At 52.3% G+C, this 27,344-nt stretch overlaps 1 protein-coding gene across 4 annotated transcripts in view; it reads left to right on the top strand.

The window, feature by feature from the left end:
* The window catches only part of znf598 (zinc finger protein 598), a 55,166-nt gene extending 35,635 nt beyond the window's left edge, over window positions 1–19,531 (top strand). For 3 of the 4 annotated variants that reach the window (XM_082964646.1, XM_082964648.1, XM_082964645.1), the window contains 3 exons: window positions 7,412–7,574; window positions 11,250–11,448; window positions 18,743–19,531. In XM_082964646.1, the coding sequence (XP_082820772.1) occupies window positions 7,412–7,574; window positions 11,250–11,448; window positions 18,743–19,105 (725 nt within the window). In that variant the 3' untranslated portion in view covers window positions 19,106–19,531. The remainder of the gene's footprint in view (window positions 1–7,411; window positions 7,575–11,249; window positions 11,449–18,742) is intronic. The other variant, XM_082964647.1, reaches the window with a different exon arrangement.
* The last annotated feature ends 7,813 nt before the right edge of the window (window positions 19,532–27,344 follow it).

Genomic DNA, 27,344 nt, shown 5'->3' with positions numbered 1-27,344 from the left:
TCCCAGCAGTAACACCAGACAGTAACGCCCCAGCAGTAACACCACACCAGACAGTAACGCCCCAGCAGTAACACCAGACAGTAACGTCCCAGCAGTAACACCAGACAGTAACGCCCCAGCAGTAACACCACACCAGACAGTAACGCCCCAGCAGTAACACCAGACAGTAACGCCCCAGCAGTAACACCAGACAGTAACGTCCCAGCAGTAACACCAGACAGTAACGCCCCAGCAGTAACACCAGACAGTAACGCCCCAGCAGTAACACCACACCAGACAGTAACGTCCCAGCAGTAACACCACACCAGACAGTAACGCCCCAGCAGTAACACCAGACAGTAACGTCCCAGCAGTAACACCAGACAGTAACGCCCCAGCAGTAACACCACACCAGACAGTAACGTCCCAGCAGTAACACCACACCAGACAGTAACGTCCCAGCAGTAACACCACACCAGACAGTAACGCCCCAGCAGTAACAACACACCAGACAGTAACGTCCCAGCAGTAACACCACACCAGACAGTAACGCCCCAGCAGTAACACCACACCAGACAGTAACGTCCCAGCAGTAACACCACACCAGACAGTAACGCCCCAGCAGTAACACCACACCAGACAGTAACGTCCCAGCAGTAACACCACACCAGACAGTAACGTCCCAGCAGTAACACCAGACAGTAACGCCCCAGCAGTAACACCAACCAGACAGTAACGCCCCAGCAGTAACACCACACCAGACAGTAACGTCCCAGCAGTAACACCACACCAGACAGTAACGTCCCAGCAGTAACACCACACCAGACAGTAACGTCCCAGCAGTAACACCACACCAGACAGTAACGTCCCAGCAGTAACACCACACCAGACAGTAACGTCCCAGCAGTAACACCAGACAGTAACGCCCCAGCAGTAACACCAGACAGTAACGTCCCAGCAGTAACACCACACCAGACAGTAACGTCCCAGCAGTAACACCACACCAGACAGTAACGTCCCAGCAGTAACACCACACCAGACAGTAACGTCCCAGCAGTAACACCACACCAGACAGTAACGTCCCAGCAGTAACACCACACCAGACAGTAACGTCCCAGCAGTAACACCACACCAGACAGTAACGTCCCAGCAGTAACACCACACCAGACAGTAACGCCCCAGCAGTAACACCACACCAGACAGTAACGCCCCAGCAGTAACACCACACCAGACAGTAACGCCCCAGCAGTAACACCACACCAGACAGTAACGCCCCAGCAGTAACACCACACCAGACAGTAACGCCCCAGCAGTAACACACCAGACAGTAACGCCCCAGCAGTAACACCACACCAGACAGTAACGCCCCAGCAGTAACACCACACCAGACAGTAACGCCCCAGCAGTAACACCAGACAGTAACGTCCCAGCAGTAACACCACACCAGACAGTAACGCCCCAGCAGTAACACCACACCAGACAGTAACGCCCCAGCAGTAACACCAGACAGTAACGCCCCAGCAGTAACACCACACCAGACAGTAACGCCCCAGCAGTAACACACCAGACAGTAACGTCCCAGCAGTAACACCAGACAGTAACGTCCCAGCAGTAACACCACACCAGACAGTAACGTCCCAGCAGTAACACCAGACCAGACAGTAACGCCCCAGCAGTAACACCACACCAGACAGTAACGTCCCAGCAGTAACAACACACCAGACAGTAACGTCCCAGCAGTAACACCAGACAGTAACGCCCCAGCAGTAACACCAGACAGTAACGTCCCAGCAGTAACACCACACCAGACAGTAACGCCCCAGCAGTAACACCACACCAGACAGTAACGTCCCAGCAGTAACACACACCAGACAGTAACGTCCCAGCAGTAACACACACCAGACAGTAACGTCCCAGCAGTAACAACACACCAGACAGTAACGTCCCAGCAGTAACACCACACCAGACAGTAACGCCCCAGCAGTAACAACACACCAGACAGTAACGTCCCAGCAGTAACACCACACCAGACAGTAACGCCCCAGCAGTAACACCACACCAGACAGTAACGTCCCAGCAGTAACACCACACCAGACAGTAACGCCCCAGCAGTAACACCAGACAGTAACGTCCCAGCAGTAACACCACACCAGACAGTAACGTCCCAGCAGTAACACCACACCAGACAGTAACGTCCCAGCAGTAACACCACACCAGACAGTAACGCCCCAGCAGTAACAACACACCAGACAGTAACGTCCCAGCAGTAACACCACACCAGACAGTAACGTCCCAGCAGTAACACCACACCAGACAGTAACGTCCCAGCAGTAACACCACACCAGACAGTAACGCCCCAGCAGTAACACCACACCAGACAGTAACGTCCCAGCAGTAACACCACACCAGACAGTAACGTCCCAGCAGTAACACCACACCAGACAGTAACGCCCCAGCAGTAACACACCAGACAGTAACGCCCCAGCAGTAACACCACACCAGACAGTAACGTCCCAGCAGTAACACCACACCAGACAGTAACGTCCCAGCAGTAACACCACACCAGACAGTAACGCCCCAGCAGTAACACCACACCAGACAGTAACGTCCCAGCAGTAACACCACACCAGACAGTAACGTCCCAGCAGTAACAACACACCAGACAGTAACGTCCCAGCAGTAACACCACACCAGACAGTAACGTCCCAGCAGTAACAACACACCAGACAGTAACGTCCCAGCAGTAACAACACACCAGACAGTAACGCCTCAGCAGTAACAACACACCAGACAGTAACGTCCCAGCAGTAACAACACACCAGACAGTAACGTCCCAGCAGTAACACCACACCAGACAGTAACGTCCCAGCAGTAACACCACACCAGACAGTAACGCCCCAGCAGTAACACCACACCAGACAGTAACGTCCCAGCAGTAACAACACACCAGACAGTAACGTCCCAGCAGTAACACCACACCAGACAGTAACGTCCCAGCAGTAACACCACACCAGACAGTAACGCCTCAGCAGTAACAACACACCAGACAGTAACGTCCCAGCAGTAACACCAGACAGTAACGCCCCAGCAGTAACACCACACCAGACAGTAACGTCCCAGCAGTAACACCACACCAGACAGTAACGCCCCAGCAGTAACACCAGACAGTAACGTCCCAGCAGTAACACCAGACAGTAACGCCCCAGCAGTAACACCACACCAGACAGTAACGTCCCAGCAGTAACACCACACCAGACAGTAACGCCCCAGCAGTAACACACCAGACAGTAACGCCCCAGCAGTAACACCACACCAGACAGTAACGTCCCAGCAGTAACAACACACCAGACAGTAACGTCCCAGCAGTAACAACACACCAGACAGTAACGCCCCAGCAGTAACACCAGACAGTAACGTCCCAGCAGTAACACCACACCAGACAGTAACGCCCCAGCAGTAACACCAGACAGTAACGCCCCAGCAGTAACACCAGACAGTAACGCCCCAGCAGTAACACCAGACAGTAACGTCCCAGCAGTAACACCAGACAGTAACGTCCCAGCAGTAACAACACACCAGACAGTAACGCCCCAGCAGTAACACCAGACAGTAACGCCCCAGCAGTAACACCACACCAGACAGTAACGCCCCAGCAGTAACACCAGACAGTAACGCCCCAGCAGTAACACACACCAGACAGTAACGCCCCAGCAGTAACACCAGACAGTAACGTCCCAGCAGTAACACCACACCAGACAGTAACGCCCCAGCAGTAACACCACACCAGACAGTAACGCCCCAGCAGTAACACCACACCAGACAGTAACGCCCCAGCAGTAACACCACACCAGACAGTAACGTCCCAGCAGTAACACACACCAGACAGTAACGTCCCAGCAGTAACACCAGACAGTAACGTCCCAGCAGTAACACCACACCAGACAGTAACGTCCCAGCAGTAACACCACACCAGACAGTAACGCCCCAGCAGTAACACCAGACAGTAACGCCCCAGCAGTAACAACACACCAGACAGTAACGCCCCAGCAGTAACACCACACCAGACAGTAACGCCCCAGCAGTAACACACACCAGACAGTAACGCCCCAGCAGTAACACCAGACAGTAACGCCCCAGCAGTAACACCAGACAGTAACGCCCCAGCAGTAACACCACACCAGACAGTAACGCCCCAGCAGTAACACCACACCAGACAGTAACGCCCCAGCAGTAACAACACACCAGACAGTAACGCCCCAGCAGTAACAACACACCAGACAGTAACGCCCCAGCAGTAACAACACACCAGACAGTAACGCCCCAGCAGTAACAACACACCAGACAGTAACGCCCCAGCAGTAACAACACACCAGACAGTAACGTCCCAGCAGTAACACCAGACAGTAACGTCCCAGCAGTAACACCACACCAGACAGTAACGTCCCAGCAGTAACACCACACCAGACAGTAACGCCCCAGCAGTAACACCAGACAGTAACGCCCCAGCAGTAACAACACACCAGACAGTAACGCCCCAGCAGTAACACCACACCAGACAGTAACGCCCCAGCAGTAACACCAGACAGTAACGCCCCAGCAGTAACACCACACCAGACAGTAACGTCCCAGCAGTAACACCAGACAGTAACGCCCCAGCAGTAACACCAGACAGTAACGCCCCAGCAGTAACACCAGACAGTAACGTCCCAGCAGTAACACCAGACAGTAACGTCCCAGCAGTAACACCAGACAGTAACGCCCCAGCAGTAACACCAGACAGTAACGCCCCAGCAGTAACACCAGACAGTAACGCCCCAGCAGTAACACCAGACAGTAACGCCCCAGCAGTAACACCAGACAGTAACGTCCCAGCAGTAACACCAGACAGTAACGTCCCAGCAGTAACACCAGACAGTAACGCCCCAGCAGTAACACCAGACAGTAACGTCCCAGCAGTAACACCAGACAGTAACGCCCCAGCAGTAACACCACACCAGACAGTAACGCCCCAGCAGTAACACCACACCAGACAGTAACGTCCCAGCAGTAACACCAGACAGTAACGTCCCAGCAGTAACACCACACCAGACAGTAACGTCCCAGCAGTAACACCAGACAGTAACGCCCCAGCAGTAACACCAGACAGTAACGTCCCAGCAGTAACACCAGACAGTAACGTCCCAGCAGTAACACCAGACAGTAACGCCCCAGCAGTAACACCACACCAGACAGTAACGCCCCAGCAGTAACACCAGACAGTAACGCCCCAGCAGTAACACCAGACAGTAACGTCCCAGCAGTAACACCAGACAGTAACGCCCCAGCAGTAACACCACACCAGACAGTAACGCCCCAGCAGTAACACCACACCAGACAGTAACGTCCCAGCAGTAACACCAGACAGTAACGCCCCAGCAGTAACACCACACCAGACAGTAACGCCCCAGCAGTAACACCAGACAGTAACGCCCCAGCAGTAACACCAGACAGTAACGCCCCAGCAGTAACACCAGACAGTAACGCCCCAGCAGTAACACCACACCAGACAGTAACGTCCCAGCAGTAACACCAGACAGTAACGCCCCAGCAGTAACACCAGACAGTAACGTCCCAGCAGTAACACCACACCAGACAGTAACGTCCCAGCAGTAACACCAGACAGTAACGCCCCAGCAGTAACACCACACCAGACAGTAACGCCCCAGCAGTAACAACACACCAGACAGTAACGCCCCAGCAGTAACACCAGACAGTAACGCCCCAGCAGTAACACCACACCAGACAGTAACGCCCCAGCAGTAACACCAGACAGTAACGCCCCAGCAGTAACACCACACCAGACAGTAACGCCCCAGCAGTAACACCACACCAGACAGTAACGTCCCAGCAGTAACACCACACCAGACAGTAACGTCCCAGCAGTAACACCAGACAGTAACGCCCCAGCAGTAACACCACACCAGACAGTAACGCCCCAGCAGTAACACCAGACAGTAACGCCCCAGCAGTAACACCAGACAGTAACGCCCCAGCAGTAACACCAGACAGTAACGCCCCAGCAGTAACACCACACCAGACAGTAACGTCCCAGCAGTAACACCAGACAGTAACGCCCCAGCAGTAACACCACACCAGACAGTAACGTCCCAGCAGTAACACCACACCAGACAGTAACGTCCCAGCAGTAACACCAGACAGTAACGCCCCAGCAGTAACACCACACCAGACAGTAACGCCCCAGCAGTAACAACACACCAGACAGTAACGCCCCAGCAGTAACACCAGACAGTAACGCCCCAGCAGTAACACCACACCAGACAGTAACGCCCCAGCAGTAACACCAGACAGTAACGCCCCAGCAGTAACACCACACCAGACAGTAACGCCCCAGCAGTAACACCACACCAGACAGTAACGTCCCAGCAGTAACACCACACCAGACAGTAACGTCCCAGCAGTAACACCAGACAGTAACGTCCCAGCAGTAACACCAGACAGTAACGCCCCAGCAGTAACACCACACCAGACAGTAACGTCCCAGCAGTAACACCAGACAGTAACGCCCCAGCAGTAACACCAGACAGTAACGCCCCAGCAGTAACACCAGACAGTAACGCCCCAGCAGTAACACCAGACAGTAACGCCCCAGCAGTAACACCAGACAGTAACGTCCCAGCAGTAACACACACCAGACAGTAACGCCCCAGCAGTAACACCAGACAGTAACGTCCCAGCAGTAACACCACACCAGACAGTAACGCCCCAGCAGTAACACCAGACAGTAACGCCCCAGCAGTAACACCACACCAGACAGTAACGCCCCAGCAGTAACACCAGACAGTAACGCCCCAGCAGTAACACCAGACAGTAACGCCCCAGCAGTAACACCAGACAGTAACGCCCCAGCAGTAACACCACACCAGACAGTAACGCCCCAGCAGTAACACCAGACAGTAACGCCCCAGCAGTAACACCAGACAGTAACATCCACTGGTTTTTCCATCAATGAATAAGAAGCGTCATTTTTTTCAATAGATTTTAATTTGTTCTTCTCCTGAACAATTTGGACGGCAGCAATTTGATTTATTGACATTTTTTAAGTATTCGTTTTTTTTTTTTGCCCATTGCGTAGAGAATCATTGTTCTATCGAAACCGCTGTGAAATATATATTTAATAACCCAAAATATTTCAGTTGTTTTGATGCTGGTGTAGAAAACCGAAAGTAAAAGACACAAGAACTAAACATAAGAACAGGGAGCATAGAAATACCTCACATAGAACGAGATCTACAGCTTCTTAGACTTGCTGTCTATGAGAGTGACAGCTCTATAACACACGTTTCTATGTGAATTTAGCTGCAGCTTTAAGTTTTGGGGGTTTTATGGATGAAAGTAACATCGATAACGTAGTGATGTTGTTTATCTCCTCCAGGATTTAAAAGTTCCTTCGTCCTGAAGAGTTCTGCCCCCCCCAACGTCCTGTCCCCGTCTCCCCCCGGCCAGGGCGGCGCCCCCCCGCCCAGTAAGCCCCCCCCGGGGTTCACCGGCATCCCCCTCAACAGCAACGTGGTGGAGCCCCCTGCATCCAGCCCCCGGTGAGACAGACCGACCATCACCTTTACAGACCATCACCTCACCTTTACAGACCATCACCTTTACAGACCATCACATCACCTTTACAGACCATCACATCACCTTTACAGACCGACCATCACCTTTACAGACCATCACCTTTACAGGACCATCACATCACCTTTACAGACCATCACATCACCTTTACAGACCATCACATCACCTTTACAGACCGACCATCACCTTTACAGACCATCACATCACCTTTACAGACCATCACATCACCTTTACAGGACCATCACATCACCTTTACAGGACCATCACATTACCTTTACAGACCATCACATTACCTTTACAGACCATCACATTACCTTTACAGACCATCACATTACCTTTACAGACCGACCATCACCTTTACAGACCATCACCTTACCTTTACAGACCATCACATCACCTTTACAGACCATCACATCACCTTTACAGACCGACCATCACCTTTACAGACCATCACCTTACCTTTACAGACCATCACATCACCTTTACAGACCATCACATCACCTTTACAGACCATCACATCACCTTTACAGACCATCCCATCACCTTTACAGACCATCCCATCACCTTTACAGACCATCCCATCACCTTTACCGACCATCACATCACCTTTACAGACCATCACATTACCTTTACAGACCATCACATCACCTTTACAGACCGACCATCACCTTTACAGACCATCACATCACCTTTACAGGACCATCACATCACCTTTACAGACCGACCATCACCTTTACAGACCATCACATCACCTTTACAGACCGACCATCACCTTTACAGACCACCATCACCTTACCTTTACAGACCATCACATCACCTTTACAGACCATCACATCACCTTTACAGACCGACCATCACCTTTACAGACCATCACATCACCTTTACAGACCATCACATCACCTTTACAGGACCATCACATCACCTTTACAGACCGACCATCACATCACCTTTACAGACAGACCATCACATCACCTTTACAGACCGACCATCACATCACCTTTACCGACCATCACATTACCTTTACCGACCATCACATCACCTTTACAGACCATCACATCACCTTTACAGACCATCACATCACCTTTACAGACCGACCATCACATCACCTTTACAGACGACCATCACATCACCTTTACAGACCGACCATCACATCACCTTTACAGACCGACCATCACATCACCTTTACAGACCAGACATCACCTTTACAGACCGACCATCACATCACCTTTACAGACCGATCACATCACCTTTACAGACCGACCATCACATCACCTTTACAGACCGACACCATCACCTTTACAGACCGACCGACCATCACCTTTACAGACCGACCATCACATCACCTTTACAGACCGACCATCACATCACCTTTACCGACAGACCATCACCTTTACAGACCATCACATCACCTTTACAGACCGACCATCACATCACCTTTACAGACCGACCATCACATCACCTTTACAGACCAGACATCACCTTTACAGACCAGACAGACCACCACCTTTACAGACTCCAGACAGACCACCACCTTTACAGACACCAGACAGATCGCCACCTTTACAGACTCCAGACAGACCACCACCTTTACAGACTCCAGACAGACCACCACCTTTACAGACTCCAGACAGCACCAGACTCCAGACAGACCACCACCTTTACAGACTCCAGACAGACCACCACCTTTACAGACTCCAGACAGACCACCACCTTTACAGACTCCAGACAGACCACCACCTTTACAGACTCCAGACAGACCACCACCTTTACAGACTCCAGACAGACCACCACCTTTACAGACTCCAGACAGACCACCACCTTTACAGACTCCAGACAGACCACCACCTTTACAGACTCCAGACAGACCACCACCTTTACAGACTCCAGACAGACCACCACCTTTACAGACTCCAGACAGACCACCACCTTTACAGACTCCAGACAGACCACCACCTTTACAGACTCCAGACAGACCACCACCTTTACAGACACCAGACAGACCAGACTCCAGACAGACCACCACCTTTACAGACTCCAGACAGACCACCACCTTTACAGACTCCAGACAGACCACCACCTTTACAGACTCCAGACAGACCACCACCTTTACAGACTCCAGACAGACCACCACCTTTACAGACTCCAGACAGACCACCACCTTTACAGACTCCAGACAGACCACCACCTTTACAGACTCCAGACAGACCACCACCTTTACAGACTCCAGACAGACCACCACCTTTACAGACTCCAGACAGACCACCACCTTTACAGACTCCAGACAGACCGCCACCTTTACAGACTCCAGACAGACCGCCACCTTTACAGACTCCAGACAGACCACCACCTTTACAGACTCCAGACAGACCACCACCTTTACAGACTCCAGACAGACTGCCACCTTTACAGACTCCAGACAGACCGCCACCTTTACAGACTCCAGACAGACCGCCACCTTTACAGACTCCAGACAGACCGCCACCTTTACAGACTCCAGACAGACCGCCACCTTTACAGACTCCAGACAGACCGCCACCTTTACAGACTCCAGACAGACCACCACCTTTACAGACTCCAGACAGACCACCACCTTTACAGACTCCAGACAGACCACCACCTTTACAGACTCCAGACAGACCACCACCTTTACAGACTCCAGACAGACCACCACCTTTACAGACTCCAGACAGACCAGACACCAGACAGACCACCACCTTTACAGACTCCAGACAGACCACCACCTTTACAGACTCCAGACAGAACGCCACCTTTACAGACTCCAGACAGACCACCACCTTTACAGACTCCAGACAGACCAGACAGACCACCACCTTTACAGACTCCAGACAGACCACCACCTTTACAGACTCCAGACAGACCACCACCTTTACAGACTCGACAGACCACCACCTTTACAGACTCCAGACAGACCACCACCTTTACAGACTCCAGACAGACCACCACCTTTACAGACTCCAGACAGACCAGACAGACCACCACCTTTACAGACTCCAGACAGACCACCACCTTTACAGACTCCAGACAGACCACCACCTTTACAGACTCCAGACAGACCACCACCTTTACAGACTCCAGACAGACCGCCACCTTTACAGACTCCAGACAGACCACCACCTTTACAGACACCAGACAGACCAGACTCCAGACAGACCGCCACCTTTACAGACTCCAGACAGACCACCACCTTTACAGACTCCAGACAGACCACCACCTTTACAGACTCCAGACAGACCACCACCTTTACAGACTCCAGACAGACCACCACCTTTACAGACTCCAGACAGACCACCACCTTTACAGACTCCAGCCAGACCAGACTCCAGACAGACCACCACCTTTACAGACTCCAGACAGACCGCCACCTTTACAGACACCAGACAGACCACCACCTTTACAGACTCCAGACAGACCACCACCTTTACAGACTCCAGACAGACCACCACCTTTACAGACTCCAGACAGACCACCACCTTTACAGACTCCAGACAGACCGCCACCTTTACAGACTCCAGACAGACCACCACCTTTACAGACTCCAGACAGACCGCCACCTTTACACAACAACACATATTTGATTGAAGCTCAGTGTGTCTAAATGACTCCATATGGGGGGTGTTCAGCTCTCCCCAGTCCCCGGGGGTGTTCAGCTCTCCCCAGTCCCCGGGGGTGTTCAGCTCTCCCCAGTCCCCGGGGGTGTACCTGGCTCCAGAGAACTTCCAGCAACGGAACATGGAACTGATCCAGTCCATTAAGAACCTCCTGCAGAACGACCAGTCACGATTCAACCAGTTCAAGGACTACTCTGGCCAGTTCAGACAGGTACGCCCTGACTCCTAACCCTAACCTTAACCCCCCAAACCCTAACCTTAACCCCCCTAACCCTAACCCTAAGGACTACTCTGGACAGTTCAGACAGGTAAGCCCAGACTCCTAACCTTAACCCCCCTAACCCTAACCCCAAGGACTACTCTGGACAGTTCAGACAGGTAAGCCCTGACTCCTATCCCTGACCCTAAGGACTACTCTGGACAGTTCAGACAGGTAAGCCCTGACTCCTGACCCTAAGGACTACTCTGGACAGTTCAGACAGGTAAGCCCTGACTCCTAACCCTAAGGACTACTCTGGACAGTTCAGACAGGTAAGCCCTGACTCCTATCCCTAAGGACTACTCTGGACAGTTCAGACAGGTAAGCCCTGACTCCTATCCCTAAGGACTACTCTGGACAGTTCAGACAGGTAAGCCCTGACTCCTAACCCTAAGGACTACTCTGGACAGTTCAGACAGGTAAGCCCTGACTCCTATCCCTAAGGACTACTCTGGACAGTTCAGACAGGTAAGCCCTGACTCCTATCCCTAAGGACTACTCTGGACAGTTCAGACAGGTAAGCCCTGACTCCTAACCCTAAGGACTACTCTGGACAGTTCAGACAGGTAAGCCCTGACTCCTATCCCTAAGGACTACTCTGGACAGTTCAGACAGGTAAGCCCTGCCCTATCCCTGACCCTAAGGACTACTCTGGACAGTTCAGACAGGTAAGCCCTGACTCCTATCCCTAAGGACTACTCTGGACAGTTCAGACAGGTACGCCCTGACTCCTAACCCTAAGGACTACTCTGGACAGTTCAGACAGGTAAGCCCTGACTCCTATACCCTAAGGACTACTCTGGACAGTTCAGACAGGTAAGCCCTGACTCCTATCCCTGAGGACTACTCTGGACAGTTCAGACAGGTAAGCCCTGACACCTATCCCTGACCCTAAGGACTACTCTGGACAGTTCAGACAGGTAAGCCCTGACTCCTATCCCTAACCTAAGGACTACTCTGGACAGTTCAGACAGGTAAGCCCTGACTCCTATCCCTAAGGACTACTCTGGACAGTTCAGACAGGTAAGCCCTGACTCCTAACCCTAAGGACTACTCTGGACAGTTCAGACAGGTAAGCCCTGACTCCTAACCCTAAGGACTACTCTGGACAGTTCAGACAGGTAAGCCCTGACTCCTATCCCTAAGGACTACTCTGGACAGTTCAGACAGGTAAGCCCTGACTCCTATCCCTAAGGACTACTCTGGACAGTTCAGACAGGTAAGCCCTGACTCCTATCCCTAAGGACTACTCTGGACAGTTCAGACAGGTACGCCCTGACTCCTAACCCTAAGGACTACTCTGGACAGTTCAGACAGGTAAGCCCTGACTCCTAACCCTAACCCTAAGGACTACTCTGGACAGTTCAGACAGGTAATCCCTGACTCCTATCCCTGAGGACTACTCTGGACAGTTCAGACAGGTAAGCCCTGACACCTATCCCTGATCCTAAGGACTACTCTGGACAGTTCAGACAGGTAAGCCCTGACTCCTATCCCTAACCTAAGGACTACTCTGGACAGTTCAGACAGGTAAGCCCTGACTCCTATCCCTAAGGACTACTCTGGACAGTTCAGACAGGTAAGCCCTGACTCCTAACCCTAAGGACTACTCTGGACAGTTCAGACAGGTAAGCCCTGACTCCTATCCCTAAGGACTACTCTGGACAGTTCAGACAGGTAAGCCCTGACTCCTATCCCTAAGGACTACTCTGGACAGTTCAGACAGGTAAGCCCTGACTCCTATCCCTAAGGACTACTCTGGACAGTTCAGACAGGTAAGCCCTGACTCCTATCCCTGACCCTAAGGACTACTCTGGACAGTTCAGACAGGTACGCCCTGACTCCTATCCCTAAGGACTACTCTGGACAGTTCAGACAGGTAAGCCCTGACTCCTAACCCTAAGGACTACTCTGGACAGTTCAGACAGGTAAGCCCTGACTCCTATCCCTAAGGACTACTCTGGACAGTTCAGACAGGTAAGCCCTGACTCCTATCCCTAAGGACTACTCTGGACAGTTCAGACAGGTAAGCCCTGACTCCTATCCCTAAGGACTACTCTGGACAGTTCAGACAGGTAAGCCCTGACTCCTATCCCTAAGGACTACTCTGGACAGTTCAGACAGGTAAGCCCTGACTCCTAACCCTAAGGACTACTCTGGACAGTTCAGACAGGTAAGCCCTGACTCCTATCCCTAAGGACTACTCTGGACAGTTCAGACAGGTAAGCCCTGACTCCTATCCCTAAGGACTACTCTGGACAGTTCAGACAGGTAAGCCCTGACTCCTATCCCTGACCCTAAGGACTACTCTGGACAGTTCAGACAGGTAAGCCCTGACTCCTATCCCTAAGGACTACTCTGGACAGTTCAGACAGGTAAGCCCTGACTCCTATCCCTAAGGACTACTCTGGACAGTTCAGACAGGTAAGCCCTGACTCCTATCCCTAAGGACTACTCTGGACAGTTCAGACAGGTAAGCCCTGACTCCTAACCCTAAGGACTACTCTGGACAGTTCAGACAGGTAAGCCCTGACTCCTATCCCTAAGGACTACTCTGGACAGTTCAGACAGGTAAGCCCTGACTCCTATCCCTGACCCTAAGGACTACTCTGGACAGTTCAGACAGGTAAGCCCTGACTCCTATCCCTAAGGACTACTCTGGACAGTTCAGACAGGTAAGCCCTGACTCCTATCCCTAAGGACTACTCTGGACAGTTCAGACAGGTAAGCCCTGACTCCTATCCCTAAGGACTACTCTGGACAGTTCAGACAGGTAAGCCCTGACTCCTAACCCTAAGGACTACTCTGGACAGTTCAGACAGGTAAGCCCTGACTCCTATCCCTAAGGACTACTCTGGACAGTTCAGACAGGTAAGCCCTGACTCCTATCCCTGACCCTAAGGACTACTCTGGACAGTTCAGACAGGTAAGCCCTGACTCCTATCCCTAAGGACTACTCTGGACAGTTCAGACAGGTAAGCCCTGACTCCTAACCCTAAGGACTACTCTGGACAGTTCAGACAGGTAAGCCCTGACTCCTAACCCTAAGGACTACTCTGGACAGTTCAGACAGGTAAGCCCTGACTCCTATCCCTAAGGACTACTCTGGACAGTTCAGACAGGTACGCCCTGACTCCTATCCCTAACCTTAACCCCCCAACCCTAACCTTAATCCCCCTAACCCTAACCTTAACCCCCCTAACCTTCACCCTAAGAACTACTCTGGACGGTTCAGACAGGATTTTATGTGGATGGTGCTGCACCATCAGAGCTGTAAGACTGTTGGGGCTGAACTATCCTCTCTCTATATCTCTAACCCGTAGTTACATCCAGACTGTTGGGGCTGAACTATCCTCTCTATATATCTCTAACCCGTAGTTACATCCAGACTGTTGGGGCTGAACTATCCTCTCTATATATCTCTAACCCGTAGTTACATCCAGACTGTTGGGGCTGAACTATCCTCTCTCTATATCTCTAACCCGTAGTTACATCCAGACTGTTGGGGCTGAACTATCCTCTCTCTATATCTCTAACCCGTAGTTACATCCAGACTGTTGGGGCTGAACTATCCTCTCTATATATCTCTAACCCGTAGTTACATCCAGACTGTTGGGGCTGAACTATCCTCTCTATATATCTCTAACCCGTAGTTACATCCAGACTGTTGGGGCTGAACTATCCTCTCTATATATCTCTAACCCGTAGTTACATACAGACTGTTGGGGCTGAACTATCCTCTCTATATCTCTAACCCGTAGTTACATACAGACTGTAAGTGTCAAAAGGCTTTTATTGACAATTACATGAAGTTGATGCAAAGACTCAATATTTACAGTGTCTGAACGGGTCTATCCACCCAGTAAGGCTAACAGGCTAATGTTCCTATCCACCCAGTAAGGCTAACAGGCTAATGTTCCTATCCACCCAGTAAGGCTAACAGGCTAATGTTCCTATCCACCCAGTAAGGCTAACAGGCTAATGTTCCTATCCACCCAGTAAGGCTAACAGGCTAATGTTCCTATCCACCCTGTAAGGCTAACAGGCTAATGTTCCTATCCACCCAGTAAGGCTAACAGGCTAATGTTCCTATCCACCCAGTAAGGCTAACAGGCTAATGTTCCTATCCACCCAGTAAGGCTAACAGGCTAATGTTCCTATCCACCCAGTAAGGCTAACAGGCTAATGTTCCTATCCACCCAGTAAGGCTAACAGGCTAATGTTCCTATCCACCCAGTAAGGCTAACAGGCTAATGTTCCTATCCACCCAGTAAGGCTAACAGGCTAATGTTCCTATCCACCCAGTAAGGCTAACAGGCTAATGTTCCTATCCACCCAGTAAGGCTAACAGGCTAATGTTCCTATCCACCCAGTAAGGCTAACAGGCTAATGTTCCTATCCACCCAGTAAGGCTAACAGGCTAATGTTCCTATCCACCCAGTAAGGCTAACAGGCTAATGTTCCTATCCACCCAGTAAGGCTAACAGGCTAATGTTCCTATCCACCCAGTAAGGCTAACAGGCTAATGTTCCTATCCACCCAGTAAGGCTAACAGGCTAATGTTCCTATCCACCCAGTAAGGCTAACAGGCTAATGTTCCTATCCACCCTGTAAGGCTAACAGGCTAATGTTCCTATCCACCCAGTAAGGCTAACAGGCTAATGTTCCTATCCACCCAGTAAGGCTAACAGGCTAATGTTCCTATCCACCCAGTAAGGCTAACAGGCTAATGTTCCTATCCATCTCTCTCTCTCTAACAGGCTAATGTTCCTATCCACCCAGTAAGGCTAACAGGCTAATGTTCCTATCCACCCAGTAAGGCTAACAGGCTAATGTTCCTATCCACCCTGTAAGGCTAACAGGCTAATGTTCCTATCCACCCAGTAAGGCTAACAGGCTAATGTTCCTATCCATCTCTCTCTCTCTAACAGGCTAATGTTCCTATCCATCTCTCTCTCTCTAACAGGCTAATGTTCCTATCCACCCAGTAAGGCTAACAGGCTAATGTTCCTATCCACCCAGTAAGGCTAACAGGCTAATGTTCCTATCCACCCAGTAAGGCTAACAGGCTAATGTTCCTATCCATCTCTCTCTCTCTAACAGGCTAATGTTCCTATCCACCCAGTAAGGCTAACAGGCTAATGTTCCTATCCACCCAGTAAGGCTAACAGGCTAATGTTCCTATCCACCCAGTAAGGCTAACAGGCTAATGTTCCTATCCACCCAGTAAGGCTAACAGGCTAATGTTCCTATAGACCCAGTAAGGCTAACAGGCTAATGTTCCTATCCACCCAGTAAGGCTAACAGGCTAATGTTCCTATCCACCCAGTAAGGCTAACAGGCTAATGTTCCTATCCACCCAGTAAGGCTAACAGGCTAATGTTCCTATCCACCCAGTAAGGCTAACAGGCTAATGTTCCTATCCACCCAGTAAGGCTAACAGGCTAATGTTCCTATCCACCCAGTAAGGCTAACAGGCTAATGTTCCTATCCACCCAGTAAGGCTAACAGGCTAATGTTCCTATCCACCCAGTAAGGCTAACAGGCTAATGTTCCTATCCACCCAGTAAGGCTAACAGGCTAATGTTCCTATCCACCCAGTAAGGCTAACAGGCTAATGTTCCTATCCACCCTGTAAGGCTAACAGGCTAATGTTCCTATCCACCCAGTAAGGCTAACAGGCTAATGTTCCTATCCACCCAGTAAGGCTAACAGGCTAATGTTCCTATCCACCCAGTAAGGCTAACAGGCTAATGTTCCTATCCACCCAGTAAGGCTAACAGGCTAATGTTCCTATCCACCCAGTAAGGCTAACAGGCTAATGTTCCTATCCACCCAGTAAGGCTAACAGGCTAATGTTCCTATCCACCCAGTAAGGCTAACAGGCTAATGTTCCTATCCACCCAGTAAGGCTAACAGGCTAATGTTCCTATCCACCCAGTAAGGCTAACAGGCTAATGTTCCTATCCATCTCTCTCTCTCTAACAGGCTAATGTTCCTATCCACCCAGTAAGGCTAACAGGCTAATGTTCCTATCCACCCAGTAAGGCTAACAGGCTAATGTTCCTATCCACCCTGTAAGGCTAACAGGCTAATGTTCCTATCCACCCAGTAAGGCTAACAGGCTAATGTTCCTATCCACCCAGTAAGGCTAACAGGCTAATGTTCCTATCCACCCAGTAAGGCTAACAGGCTAATGTTCCTATCCACCCAGTAAGGCTAACAGGCTAATGTTCCTATCCATCTCTCTCTCTCTAACAGGCTAATGTTCCTATCCACCCAGTAAGGCTAACAGGCTAATGTTCCTATCCACCCAGTAAGGCTAACAGGCTAATGTTCCTATCCACCCAGTAAGGCTAACAGGCTAATGTTCCTATCCACCCGTAAGGCTAACAGGCTAATGTTCCTATCCACCCTCTCCTAACAGGCTAATGTTCCTATCCACCCAGTAAGGCTAACAGGCTAATGTTCCTATCCACCCAGTAAGGCTAACAGGCTAATGTTCCTATCCATCCCTGTCAGGCTAACAGGCTAATGTTCCTATCCACCCAGTAAGGCTAACAGGCTAATGTTCCTATCCACCCAGTAAGGCTAACAGGCTAATGTTCCTATCCACCCAGTAAGGCTAACAGGCTAATGTTCCTATCCACCCAGTAAGGCTAACAGGCTAATGTTCCTATCCACCCAGTAAGGCTAACAGGCTAATGTTCCTATCCACCCAGTAAGGCTAACAGGCTAATGTTCCTATCCACCCAGTAAGGCTAACAGGCTAATGTTCCTATCCACCCAGTAAGGCTAACAGGCTAATGTTCCTATCCACCCTGTAAGGCTAACAGGCTAATGTTCCTATCCACCCAGTAAGGCTAACAGGCTAATGTTCCTATCCACCCAGTAAGGCTAACAGGCTAATGTTCCTATCCACCCAGTAAGGCTAACAGGCTAATGTTCCTATCCACCCTGTAAGGCTAACAGGCTAATGTTCCTATCCACCCAGTAAGGCTAACAGGCTAATGTTCCTATCCACCCAGTAAGGCTAACAGGCTAATGTTCCTATCCACCCAGTAAGGCTAACAGGCTAATGTTCCTATCCACCCAGTAAGGCTAACAGGCTAATGTTCCTATCCACCCAGTAAGGCTAACAGGCTAATGTTCCTATCCACCCAGTAAGGCTAACAGGCTAATGTTCCTATCCATCTCTCTCTCTCTAACAGGCTAATGTTCCCATCCATCTCTCTCTCTCTAACAGGGTCTGATGTCTGCCGTTTTGTACCACCGCAGCTGTAAGACTCTGTTAGGGGACAATTTTGTTGGCGTCTTCAACGAGCTGCTGGTTTTACTTCCTGACACGGTTAAACAGCAGGAGCTTCTGTCGGCCCACGTAGACGACCAGGCCACGGAGAGACCGAGAGGCGGCGGGGCCAGGAAGGACAAGAAGAAGAGTGCCTCCCAGTCCAGCGCTGTCTCTAATGCAGCCGCGCTGGACTGCCAGGTATGCCCCACCTGCTGCCAAGTGTTGGACCCTAAAGACTTCAACTCCCATAAGACCTTGCACTTGGGGGACAACGAGGACTTCCCCTCCCTGCAGACCATCAGCCGTATCATCAGTTAGCCCCGCCCCCCCCCCCCCCCCCCCTCCCGGGACAAGACATGAACACTGCCCAATCACAGCCTCGCCTGTTGCCATTCAGGGGGGGGGGGGGGGGGCGTTTCCACGGTGACCACGGCCGGAGAGGACGTTGGGTAGTGTATTTGAGTGGCGAGGCTGGGGCCAGCAGGAGGTTGAACTGATATTCTGGTTGCCAGATATTGACCTGACTCCCGGTGTGATTCCCGGGCTGGACCTGGACCCGACCCTGGAAATGCCCTACAAGTACCACATGTTGTGTATTAATAATAATAATAATAATAATAATAATAAGAATGATTCTATATATTTAATTTCTCTCTCTCTCTCTCCACCCCTCCTCCTCCTCTCTCTCTTCTGATCACATTTCCGTGAGGTTGATACATTGGTTCTTCTATCAGGTTTGATGACTGAGGAAAGAGTGTTTTATTAAGTCAGACCCGTCTACTCCTCCCTCGGAGACAGTCAGGTCCTCTACTCCTCCCTCGGAGACAGTCAGGTCCCTCTACTCCTCCCTCGGAGACAGTCAGACCCTCTACTCCTCCCTCTACTCCTCCCTCGGAGACAGTCAGGTCCTCTACTCCTCCCTCGGAGACAGTCCTCCCTCTACTCCTCCCTCGGAGACAGTCAGACCCTCTACTCCTCCCTCGGAGACAGTCAGACCCTCTACTCCTCCCTCGGAGACAGTCAGGTCCCTCTACTCCTCCCTCGGAGACAGTCAGGCCCTCTACTCCTCCCTCGGAGACAGTCAGACCCTCTACTCCTCCCTCGGAGACAGTCAGGTCCTCTACTCCTCCCTCGGAGACAGTCAGGCCCTCTACTCCTCCCTCGGAGACAGTCAGGTCCTCTACTCCTCCCTCGGAGACAGTCAGACCCTCTACTCCTCCCTCGGAGACAGTCAGACCCTCTACTCCTCCCTCGGAGACAGTCAGACCCTCTACTCCTCCCTCGGAGACAGTCAGACCCTCTACTCCTCCCTCGGAGACAGTCAGACCCTCTACTCCTCCCTCGGAGACAGTCAGACCCTCTACTCCTCCCTCGGAGACAGTCAGACCCTCTACTCCTCCCTCGGAGACAGTCAGACCCTCTACTCCTCCCTCGGAGACAGTCAGACCCTCTACTCCTCCCTCGGAGACAGTCAGGCCCTCTACTCCTCCCTCGGAGACAGTCAGGCCCTCTACTCCTCCCTCGGAGACAGTCAGACCCTCTACTCCTCCCTCGGAGACAGTCAGACCCTCTACTCCTCCCTCGGAGACAGTCAGACCCTCTACTCCTCCCTCGGAGACAGTCAGACCCTCTACTCCTCCCTCGGAGACAGTCAGGCCCTCTACTCCTCCCTCGGAGACAGTCAGACCCTCTACTCCTCCCTCGGAGACAGTCAGACCCTCTACTCCTCCCTCGGAGACAGTCAGACCCTCTACTCCTCCCTCGGAGACAGTCAGACCCTCTACTCCTCCCTCGGAGACAGTCAGACCCTCTACTCCTCCCTCGGAGACAGTCAGACCCTCTACTCCTCCCTCGGAGACAGTCAGACCCTCTACTCCTCCCTCGGAGACAGTCAGACCCTCTACTCCTCCCTCGGAGACAGTCAGGCCCTCTACTCCTCCCTCGGAGACAGTCAGGCCCTCTACTCCTCCCTCGGAGACAGTCAGACCCTCTACTCCTCCCTCGGAGACAGTCAGACCCTCTACTCCTCCCTCGGAGACAGTCAGACCCTCTACTCCTCCCTCGGAGACAGTCAGACCCTCTACTCCTCCCTCGGAGACAGTCAGACCCTCTACTCCTCCCTCGGAGACAGTCAGACCCTCTACTCCTCCCTCGGAGACAGTCAGACCCTCTACTCCTCCCTCGGAGACAGTCAGGCCCTCTACTCCTCCCTCGGAGACAGTCAGATCCCTCTACTCCTCCCTCGGAGACAGTCAGACCCTCTACTCCTCCCTCGGAGACAGTCAGACCCCTCTACTCCTCCCTCGGAGACAGTCAGACCCTCTACTCCTCCCTCGGAGACAGTCAGACCCTCTACTCCTCCCTCGGAGACAGTCAGCCCCCGGAGACAGTCAGGTCCTCTACTCCTCCCTCGGAGACAGTCAGGTCCTCTACTCCTCCCTCGGAGACAGTCAGGTCCTCTACTCCTCCCTCGGAGACAGTCAGGTCCTCTACTCCTCCCTCGGAGACAGTCAGGTCCTCTACTCCTCCCTCGGAGACAGTCAGACCCTCTACTCCTCCCTCGGAGACAGTCAGACCCTCTACTCCTCCCTCGGAGACAGTCAGACCCTCTACTCCTCCCTCGGAGACAGTCAGACCCTCTACTCCTCCCTCGGAGACAGTCAGACCCTCTACTCCTCCCTCGGAGACAGTCAGACCCTCTACTCCTCCCTCGGAGACAGTCAGACCCTCTACTCCTCCCTCGGAGACAGTCAGACCCTCTACTCCTCCCTCGGAGACAGTCAGACCCTCTACTCCTCCCTCGGAGACAGTCAGACCCCTCTACTCCTCCCTCGGAGACAGTCAGACCCTCTACTCCTCCCTCGGAGACAGTCAGACCCTCTACTCCTCCCTCGGAGACAGTCAGACCCTCTACTCCTCCCTCGGAGACAGTCAGACCCTCTACTCCTCCCTCGGAGACAGTCAGACCCTCTACTCCTCCCTCGGAGACAGTCAGACCCTCTACTCCTCCCTCGGAGACAGTCAGACCCTCTACTCCTCCCTCGGAGACAGTCAGACCCTCTACTCCTCCCTCGGAGACAGTCAGACCCTCTACTCCTCCCTCGGAGACAGTCAGACCCTCTACTCCTCCCTCGGAGACAGTCAGACCCTCTACTCCTCCCTCGGAGACAGTCAGACCCTCTACTCCTCCCTCGGAGACAGTCAGACCCTCTTCTACTCAGCTCCCTCAGGGTGGTAAAGGAACCTGGTTAAAAGGTAGATGTTCTCTCAGGGCTGTGGGGATCGAGGGAGTCTGGAGGGAGTCTGGGGGAGCCGACTGTTTAGGACGGGAGTCTGGGGAGTCTGGAGGGAGTCTGGAGGGAGTCTGGAGGGAGTCTGAGGGTCTGACTGTTTAGGACGGGAGTCTGGGGGGAGTCTGGAGGGAGTCTGGAGGGAGTCTGGAGGGAGTCTGGGGGAGTCTGGAGGGAGTCTGACTGTTTAACAACCAGTCTGTCAACCCCCCCACCCCCCCCCCACAACAACATTCTAAAACCAGAATATTTCTGTTTGCCCTAATTTGATTAAACATCTATCTTGCTTTGGTCCGTTCTGTTTGTCCTTGTGCGAGTGTCGAGGGAGAGTTACTGCTCTCTCCGTTCTTTATATCTGAAAGGTGTTGCTGTGCTTTTATTTCTGCCAAGCGAAACCTAGTCATGATTGGGATGATAATGTATATTATAAAAAGTCCCGCCAACCTCTCAGTATGAACATTTTTTATTAATTTATTTTTATTTCACTTTTATTTAACCAGGTTAGGCTAGTTGAGAACAAGTCCTTTTATTTAACCAGGTTAGGCTAGTTGAGAACAAGTCCTTTTATTTAACCAGGTTAGGCTAGTTGAGAACAAGTCCTTTATTTAACCAGGTTAGGCTAGTTGAGAACAAGTCCTTTATTTAACCAGGTTAGGCTAGTTGAGAACAAGTCCTTTATTTAACCAGGTTAGGCTAGTGGAGAACAAGTCCTTTATTTAACCAGGTAGGCTAGTTGAGAACAAGTTCTCATTTACAATTGCGACCTGGCCAAGATAAAGCAAAGCAGTTCGACAACATACAACAACACAGAGTTACACATGGAGTAAAACAACACATACAGTCAATAATACAGTAGAAAAATAAGTCTATATACAATGTGAGTGCAAATGAGGTGGGATAAAGGAGTTAAGGCAATAAATAGGCCATAGTGGCAAAGTAAATACAATATAGCAAGTAAAACACTGGAATGGTAGATTTGTAGTGGAAGAAAGTGCAAAGTAGAAATAGAAATAATGGGGTGCAAAGGAGCAAAATAAATAAATACAGTAGGGGAAGAGGTAGTAGTTTGGGCTAAATTATAGATGGGCTATGTACAGGTGCAGTAATCTGTGAGCTGCTCTGACAGCTGGTGCTTAAAGCTAGTGAGGGAGATAAGTGTTTCCAGTTTCAGAGATTTTTGTAGTTCGTTCCAGTCATTGGCAGCAGAGAACTGGAAGGAAAGGCGGCCGAAGGAGGAGTTGGCTTTAGGGGATGACCAGAGAGATATACCTGCTGGAGCGCGTGCTACAGGTGGGTGCTGCTATGGTGACCAGTGAGCGGAGATAAGGGGGGGACTTTACCTAGCAGGGACTTGTAGATGATCTGGAGCCAGTGGGATCATCTTACCGTTTTTGGTATCGCGTTTTAGTCATGCGACATTCTATTGTTGTTGTCCAACATCAAACCTTGTCCTTGTCATTATGGAAAAAAGTATGAACACAAAAATGGCCGTCTGTATTGACATCTCATCAGTCTGTATTGACATCTCATCAGTCTGGTCCAACAGTCTGTATTGACATCTCATCAGTCTGTATTGACATCTCATCAGTCTGTATTGACATCTCATCAGCCTGGTCCATCAGTCTGTATTGACATCTCATCAGTCTGTATTGACATCTCATCAGTCTGTATTGACATCTCATCAGTCTGTATTGACATCTCATCAGTCTGTATTGACATCTCATCAGTCTGTATTGAACTTTACCTGTTCTATATTTTGCACCAAAAAACATCAGTTTTTAAAAATGTAATTACACCTGGAGGGGAGGATGAGGGAACAGGAGGATGAGGGAACAGGGGATGAGGGAACAGGGGATGAGGGAACAGGGGATGAGGGAACAGGAGATGAGGGAACAGGGGATGAGGGAACAGGGGATGAGGGAACAGGGGATGAGGGAACAGGGGATGAGGGAACAGTGAAGGGATGAGGGAACAGGAGACTGAGGGAACAGGGGACTGAGGGAACAGGGGATGAGGGAACAGGGGATGAGGGAACAGGGGATGAGGGAACAGGGTGACAGGTGAGGGAACAGGGGATGAGGGACCAGGGGATGAGGGACTCCCAGGTCCCAGAGTATCGAGGAGCCCCGTCCCCAGGTCCCAGAGTATCGAGGAGCCCGAACGCCCCGTCTCCCAGGTCCCAGAGTATCGAGGAGCCCCGTTTCCCAGGTCCCAGAGTATCGAGGAGCCCCGTCTCCCAGGTCCCAGAGTATCGAGGAGCCCCGTCTCCCAGGTCCCAGAGTATCGAGGAGCCCCGTCTCCCAGGTCCCAGAGTATCGAGGAGCCCCGTCCCCCAGGTCCCAGAGTATCGAGGAGCCCCGTCTCCCAGGTCCCAGAGTATCGAGGAGCCCCGTCCCCCAGGTCCCAGAGTATCGAGGAGCCCGAACGCCCCGTCTCCCAGGTCCCAGAGTATCGAGGAGCCCCGTCTCCCAGGTCCCAGAGTATCGAGGAGCCCCGTCTCCCAGGTCCCAGAGTATCGAGGAGCCCGACGTCCCGTCCCCAGGTCCCAGAGTATCGAGGAGCCCCGTCTCCCAGGTCCCAGAGTATCGAGGAGCCCCGTCTCCCAGGTCCCAGAGTATCGAGGAGCCCCAACGCCCCGTCTCCCAGGTCCCAGAGTATCGAGGAGCCCCGTCTCCCAGGTCCCAGAGTATCGAGGAGCCCCGTCTCCCAGGTCCCAGAGTATCGAGGAGCCCCGTCTCCCAGGTCCCAGAGTATCGAGGAGCCCGAACGCCCCGTCTCCCAGGTCCCAGAGTATCGAGGAGCCCCGTCTCCCAGGTCCCAGAGTATCGAGGAGCCCCGTCTCCCAGGTCCCAGAGTATCGAGGAGCCCCGTCTCCCAGGTCCCAGAGTATCGAGGAGCCCCGTCTCCCAGGTCCCAGAGTATCGAGGAGCCCCGTCTCCCAGGTCCCAGAGTATCGAGGAGCCCCGTCTCCCAGGTCCCAGAGTATCGAGGAGCCCCGTCTCCCAGGTCCCAGAGTATCGAGGAGCCCCGTCTCCCAGGTCCCAGAGTATCGAGGAGCCCCGTCTCCCAGGTCCCAGAGTATCGAGGAGCCCCGTCTCCCAGGTCCCAGAGTATCGAGGAGCCCGCGTCCCGTCTCCCAGGTCCCAGAGTATCGAGGAGCCCCGTCTCCCAGGTCCCAGAGTATCGAGGAGCCCCGTCTCCCCAGGTCCCAGAGTATCGAGGAGCCCCGTCTCCCAGGTCCCAGAGTATCGAGGAGCCCCGTCTCCCAGGTCCCAGAGTATCGAGGAGCCCCGTCTCCCAGGTCCCAGAGTATCGAGGAGCCCCGTCTCCCAGGTCCCAGAGTATCGAGGAGCCCCGTCTCCCAGGTCCCAGAGTATCGAGGAGCCCGAACGCCCCGTCTCCCAGGTCCCAGAGTATCGAGGAGCCCCGTCCCCCAGGTCCCAGAGTATCGAGGAGCCCCGTCCCCCAGGTCCCAGAGTATCGAGGAGCCCCGTCTCCCAGGTCCCAGAGTATCGAGGAGCCCCGTCTCCCAGGTCCCAGAGTATCGAGGAGCCCCGTCTCCCAGGTCCCAGAGTATCGAGGAGCCCCGTCTCCCAGGTCCCAGAGTATCGAGGAGCCCGAACGCCCCGTCTCCCAGGTCCCAGAGTATCGAGGAGCCCCGTCTCCCAGGTCCCAGAGTATCGAGGAGCCCCGTCTCCCAGGTCCCAGAGTATCGAGGAGCCCCGTCTCCCAGGTCCCAGAGTATCGAGGAGCCCCGTCTCCCAGGTCCCAGAGTATCGAGGAGCCCCGTCTCCCAGGTCCCAGAGTATCGAGGAGCCCCGTCTCCCAGGTCCCAGAGTATCGAGGAGCCCCGTCTCCCAGGTCCCAGAGTATCGAGGAGCCCCGTCTCCCAGGTCCCAGAGTATCGAGGAGCCCCGTCCCCCAGGTCCCAGAGTATCGAGGAGCCCCGTCTCCCAGGTCCCAGAGTATCGAGGAGCCCCGTCCCCAGGTCCCAGAGTATCGAGGAGCCCCGTCTCCCGGTCCCGGCGAGGGCCCGTCCCCAGAGTATCGAGGAGCCCCGTCTCCCAGGTCCCAGAGTATCGAGGAGCCCCGTCTCCCAGGTCCCAGAGTATCGAGGAGCCCCGTCTCCCCAGGTCCCAGAGTATCGAGGAGCCCCGTCTCCCAGGTCCCAGAGTATCGAGGAGCCCCGTCTCCCAGGTCCCAGAGTATCGAGGAGCCCCGTCTCCCAGGTCCCAGAGTATCGAGGAGCCCCGTCTCCCAGGTCCCAGAGTATCGAGGAGCCCCGTCTCCCAGGTCCCAGAGTATCGAGGAGCCCCGTCTCCCAGGTCCCAGAGTATCGAGGAGCCCCGTCTCCCAGGTCCCAGAGTATCGAGGAGCCCGAACGCCCCAGGTCCCAGAGGAGGGTATTGGTGACACCAAAGGGTCCCTACTTCCCCATGTCCATAATGTCTCTACATCCCATCATATACAGGCGCGTTCGGAAAGTATTCACACCCCTTTGACTTTTTCCACATTTTGTTACGTTACAGCCTCTTTCTAAAAATGGAATAAATCGTTTCAAGTTGTAGAAACATCTCAAGGATGATCAATGGAAACAGGATGGAACCTGAAGCTCAATTTACAGTCTCTCATAGCAAAGGGTCTAAATACTTAAGTACATTTTTAATACATTTGTAAAATGTTCTAAAAACCTATTTTCGCTTTGTCATTGTGTGTAAATTGAGGGGGGAAAAAAATGTATTTAATCTATTTTAGAATAAGGCTGTAAAGTAATTGTGTTGGGGGGGGGGAAAGGTCACTTAACGAGTAACACTGTATATCTGGCGTGTGTCTGCAAGGTAGATTACTGTGTAGTGTGTGATTGGACGTAACACAACAGAAGGGGGAACCTTTATGGACGTAACGCAACAGAAGGGGGAACCTTTTATGGACGTAACGCAACAGAAGGGGGACCTTTATGGACGTAACACCATAAGGTGAATGCACCAATTTGTAAGTCGCTCTGGATAAGAGTGTCTGCTAAATGACGTAAATGTAAATGTAACAACAGAAGGGGGACCTTTATAGACGTAGACACAACAGAAGGGGAACCTTTATATAACACAACAGAAGGGGAACCTTTTATGGACGTAACACAACAGAAGATGGACCTTTATAGACGTGACACAACAGAAGGGGGACCTTTATAGACGTAACACAACAGAAGGGGAACCTTTATAGACGTAACACAACAGAAGGGGAACCTTTATGGACGTGACACAACAGAA

This window comes from Salmo salar, chromosome 18 (assembly GCF_965601325.2).
Source record: "Salmo salar chromosome 18, fSalSal1, whole genome shotgun sequence".
NCBI lineage: Eukaryota > Metazoa > Chordata > Actinopteri > Salmoniformes > Salmonidae > Salmo > Salmo salar.
The sequence above is the reverse complement of the archived record's forward strand: the minus strand, read 5'-3'. Positions and strand labels throughout refer to the sequence as shown.